General features: G+C 43.5%; 1 protein-coding gene across 1 annotated transcript in view; it reads left to right on the forward strand.

Annotated features, from left to right (window-relative positions):
- The window catches only part of KPNB1 (karyopherin subunit beta 1), a 23,240-nt gene that overhangs the window by 6,651 nt on the left and 11,331 nt on the right, over nt 1–5,258 (forward strand). Inside the window, exons 6-7 of the mRNA XM_027702696.1 lie at nt 2,546–2,647; nt 4,724–4,948. Of these exons, the coding sequence (XP_027558497.1) occupies nt 2,546–2,647; nt 4,724–4,948 (327 nt within the window). The remainder of the gene's footprint in view (nt 1–2,545; nt 2,648–4,723; nt 4,949–5,258) is intronic.

Genomic DNA, 5,258 nt, shown 5'->3' on the forward strand with positions numbered 1-5,258 from the left:
CTGGGAATGTCGTGGGAATGTTCTCCCAAAGGGGGGAACCCACCCGAGCCCCCCCCAGGCCGGGGCTGCTGCTGCTGCTGAGACGGTTCAGGGAAAACAGCAGAGTTTTGTTTCCTTATTTTTTTTCCTTAAAAAAAACCTGCCTTGGTTTCTCCTTTTTATTTTGGGCACTTTTTAAAATGGGAGCTTTGGAATTCCCGTTTTGGAATTCCCATTTATGGGGGAGGAATGGTTTGAAACACTGCAGTGGTGAGCAGGGCTCAGGTTATTCTGCTCCACGAGGCTTCGGCTGAGGAGGCTGCATTGGGAATTTTCTTTAATCACACATTTAATCTGTGATTAAATGATTTGGGTTGGAAGGACCTTAAAATTCCAGTTCCACCTCCTGCCACGGGCAGGGACACTTTCTGTCAGGCCAGGTTGCTCCAAGCCCTGTCAAACCTGGAATGGTTTGGGTTGGAAGGGTCTTAAAATTCCAGTTCCACCTCCTACCATGGGCAGGGACACTTTCTATCAGACCAGGTTGCTCCAAGCCCTGTCAAACCTGGTATTTTCTTTAATCACACAATCATGGAATGGTTTGGGTTGAAAGGACCTTAAAATTCCAGTTCCACCTCCTGCCACAGGCAGGGACACTTTCTGTCAGACCAGGTTGCTCCAAGCCCTGTCAAACCTGGTATTTTCTTTAAAATAACCCCATTAACCCACTTTTATTTCCTATTTCCACGTCGTGCTGCACTTAAACACAGATGCTGCTCCTGTCCCAGGCCTCTCCCAGATTTTTCCTGAAAATAATGCATATGATTAATGGAATAATGATCCAAAAAGTGCTGGTTTAATAACACCAAAAATTTAGATCTGCATAGTCACTGCAAGATTTAATCATGGAATTCCCAGCATGTTTTGGGTTGGAAGGGACCTTAAAGATCCAGTGCCACCCCCTGCTGTGGGCAGGGACACCTCCCACTATCCCAGGTTGCTCCAAGTCTGGCCTTGGACACTTCCAGGGATCCAGGGGCATCCAAAATTTCTCTGGGCAACCTGTGCCAGGGCCTCTCCCTCCTCCTGGAGAGGGATTGGGGTTGTTTTGGAGCTCTGTGGTTCAAGGTAAAGCTCTGAGTGAAGCTCAGCTCTGCCCCTTTCCCTTCCTAGAGCAGATGAAGAGAGGAAAATCCTTCCCAACCGGGCTGGGAATGGAGCTGGAGGTTCTGGGACAGGTCTGGGGCTGTGCCAGCGATCCCTGACAGGGACCTGATCCCTTGTTAACATTCCAGAGCCAGCTCCAGCTCCAGGGATAACCTAAATGTGCACCAAGCATGGACTCCAGGCCAGGGAATTCTCAGATCTTGGAGCTGCTGCTCTTGAGGAATGTTTGGAGTCGTTTTATTTCTGTGTCCCAGGAAATCCAGAGCAGTTCTTTAATTACCTTCCGTTTTGGGGGCCTCTGTGCCCTTAAATTTTGGGGTCTGTCTCAGCCATGAGGGGCTCAGTCCCACCCCAGCCTGCAGAAGGGTTGATCCCATTCTACACAACCCATTATTTATGAGTTAAATATAAAACTATGGGTGGAATAAAAGCAAAATTATCCCTTGGAATGGCTGGGGCTGGATTTTTGGGGGGTATTGTTCTGCATGCAGATGCTGTTTGCATAAATGAGCTGCAGAGATCCACAACAGCTGAAACTTTGAAGGGCTGGAGAGATGAATCATTTCCATCTTTAAAAAGCAGCTAAATATATATTTATGTTGAAAAAGGCAAGGAGAAAAAGGACAGGCAGCAGCACGTGGGGTTGGGTGCTTTGCTGAGCACCTTTTGCTCCTTCACCTCGGGGCCACTTGTTAATTAGACCTGGGAACTGAAAATAGGGATAATTGTGCCCTGGGAGGAGGGATCTGGGCGTGCATGGAATGGGAAATTCAGCTGGGGTGTTGGAATGTTTAATTTGGGTGTCCTTGAGCTTCCTGGCTTTGGATTTGTGTTGGGGAAGGAGAGGAAAGCATGGAAAGGGAGTTTGGGGTTTATAAGAATTAATAACAACAACAACAACAATATAATAATAATTAGTAGTAGTAGTAGTAGTAAATAATAAATAATAATTTATTTTTCTACTATATATTTTATATAAATAATATATATTTATATACTGTACAATTAATGTTATGGATATATTAGTATTTATAACATAATGTAAAATATCTGTTAAAATATGATAGGTAGTAACATGATGTATAATATAATGTAATCATTACATATAATGTATAATATATAATATAATATATAGCATGTCTAATATGATGTATAATGTTCTATTATTGTCATATATATGTGTTATATATATAAAACATATATATATGTTATATATATTATGTAATATACATAAAATACATTATGTCATATGTTATGATATCTATTATATGTATATAATTTTTATATATATTTTTATATATATTTTAAATATATTACATAATAACTTTAAAGGGAGTTTATGATAAATTCAACCTCTTTAGCCACTGAAAACCCCCTTTTTTACCCCTTTTTTTTCCAGGCAGCAGAACAAGGGAGGCCTCCAGAGCACACCAGCAAGTTCTATGCCAAGGGGGCACTGCAGTATTTGGTCCCAATCCTCACACAGACCTTGACCAAGCAGGTGAGTTCAGAATTCCTGTGGGATCAGGGTGCTCCTGGCTGCCTTGGGAAGTGGGTTCTTGCTCCAGGTGGTGGCAGTTCCTGGGTCTGTGATGAGATTTCATGCACCACTCTGAGCAAATGATGCATCAGTTTTGGGGCTGAGACTGTGGAACTGCCTCCAGCAGCTTTTGCCCTGCTCTGTTCTGTTCACACATCCCTGCATTTGGGATTTCTGGAGAGGTTTGGTGATAATTCCCTGCATTTCCTAACGAAATATTGATGGAATGAAACCCGGTGTTGCACATTCTGAGCTCCAGCTCCTGGAATCTTTGAGCCTGGAGTGTTTATTTAGTGCCCATTAAACACTTCCCAGGGACTTGTTTGGGGCTGTGCTTCCCAGGCTAATCAAAACTAATGGAATTGCTGCAGCAGGTCTAATTAGAAAATAAAACTGTTAATTAAGCTGTGAGGGGACAGAGTTCATTTGGCTGGGAAAAATACTCTGAATGAATCCAGGGAATTGTTTCCCTGTTTGTTTTTTTATCTTGGAGTTGAATTGCAGGAGGTTCTCAAGTGCTTGTTAAACAAAACAGGTGAGAGGATCCCAGGCTGAGCTTTAAAAGGTTTAAGAGCCTGGGCTGTTTAACTGGAGCAGGAATTCTGCTTTGAACATCCTCTAAATTCAGGGAAAATCAGAAGGATTTCACCCATTTTTGGAAGTTTGTAGAACCAAAAATTACCTGGGTTATTTGGAGCAGGAATTCTGCTTTGGACATGCTTTAATTTAAGGAGAGTTAGAAGGACACCACCTAGTTTTGGAGGCTTGTAGGGCTGAAAATCCCTGGATTATTTGGAGCAGGAATTCTGCTTTGGACATGCTTTAATTTAAGGGAAAATCAGAAGGATTTCACCTGTTTTTGGAAGTTTGTAGAACCAAAAATTACCTGAATTATTTGGAGCAGGAGTTCTGCTTTGAACATGCTCTTAATTCAAGGAAAATCAGAAGGATTTCACCCATTTTTGGAGGTTTTTAGAACCAAAAATAACCTGGGTTATTTGGAGCAGGAATTCTGCTTTGAACATCCTCTAAATTCAGGGAAAATCAGAAGGATTTCACCCATTTTTGGAAGTTTTTAGAGCCAAAAATAACCTGGGTTATTTGGAGCAGGAATTCTGGTTTGCACATCCTTTAATTTAAGGAGAATTAGAAGGACATCACCTGGATTTGGAGGCTTGCAGAGCCAAAAATCCCTGGGTTAGTTAGAGCAGGAATTCTGGCTTGTGCATGCTCTTAATTTAAGGAAAATCAGAAGTATGTCACCTGGTTTTGGAGGTTTGTAGGGCTGAAAATCCCTGGGTTAATTGGAGCAGGAATTCTGCTTTGAACATCCTCTTAATTCAAGGAAAATCAGAAGGATGCCACCTGGTTTTGGAAGTTTGTAGAACCAAAAATTACCTGGATTATTTGGAGCAAGAATTCTGCTTTGAACATGCCTTAATTTAAGGAAAATCAGAAGGATGTCACCTGGTCTTGAAGGTTTGTAGGGCTAAAATTTCTGGATTATTTGGAGCAGGAATTGTACTTTGAACATGCTTTAATTTAAGGAGAATTAGAAGGATATCACCTGATTTTGGAGGCTTGCAGAGCCAAAAATCCCTGGATTATTTGGAGCAGGAATTCTGCTTTGAACATCCTCTTAATTCAAGGAAAATCAGAAGGATTTCACCCATTTTTGGAGGTTTGTAGAACCAGAAATTACCTGGATTATTTGGAGCAGGAATTCTGCTTTGAACATGCTTTAATTGAAGGAGAATTCCCTGGTTTTGGAGGCTCGTAGAGCCAAAAATCCCTCGGGATCACTCTGGGATGGATGATAACGGATCCAGGCGATAAAACCTCCGCCTGGATGAGAGGGAGAGGGAGTTGGGGAAGCAGGTGAGGCCACTCCAGGTGTGTCAGCAGAGCTTTACTCCAGGTTGGGAAGGTGCAGAGGGTGTGAGTAACCCCTCTGCCAGACTGGGAAGGATTTAAATCCAACACCGACCGCGGGTGAATCCCGCGGATCCCGAGGAACATTCCCGGCGCTTTTTTCAGGACGAGAACGACGACGACGACGACTGGAACCCCTGCAAGGCTGCTGGGGTGTGCCTGATGCTGCTGGCCACGTGCTGCGAGGACGACATCGTCCCCCACGTGCTGCCCTTCATCAAGGAGCACATCAAGAACCCCGACTGGAGGTACCGGGACGCGGCCGTGATGGCCTTTGGATGCATCCTGGAAGGGCCCGAGCCCAACCAGCTCAAACCTTTAGTAATACAGGTGAGTTTGGGGGGGTTTTGGAGGAATTGTTTCCCTGTTTGGTTTTTTTTTTATCTTGGAGTTAAGTTGCAGGAGGTTCTCGAGTGTTTGTTAAACAAAACCAGGTGAGAGAATCCCAGGCTGAGCTTTAAAGGGTTTGAGAGCCTGGGCTGTTTAACTGGAGCAGGAATTCTGCTTTGCACATCCTCTTAATTCAGGGGAAATCAGAAGGATTTCACCCCATTTTTGGAGGTTTGTAGAGCCAAAAATCCCTGGGTTATTTGGAGCAGAGAGGGGCATTTGCTCCTAAAGAGCATCTCTGCTCCTGCCT

Source organism: Neopelma chrysocephalum, unplaced genomic scaffold, assembly GCF_003984885.1.
Source record: "Neopelma chrysocephalum unplaced genomic scaffold, ASM398488v2 Primary Assembly neopelma1_192, whole genome shotgun sequence".
Lineage (NCBI taxonomy): Eukaryota > Metazoa > Chordata > Aves > Passeriformes > Pipridae > Neopelma > Neopelma chrysocephalum.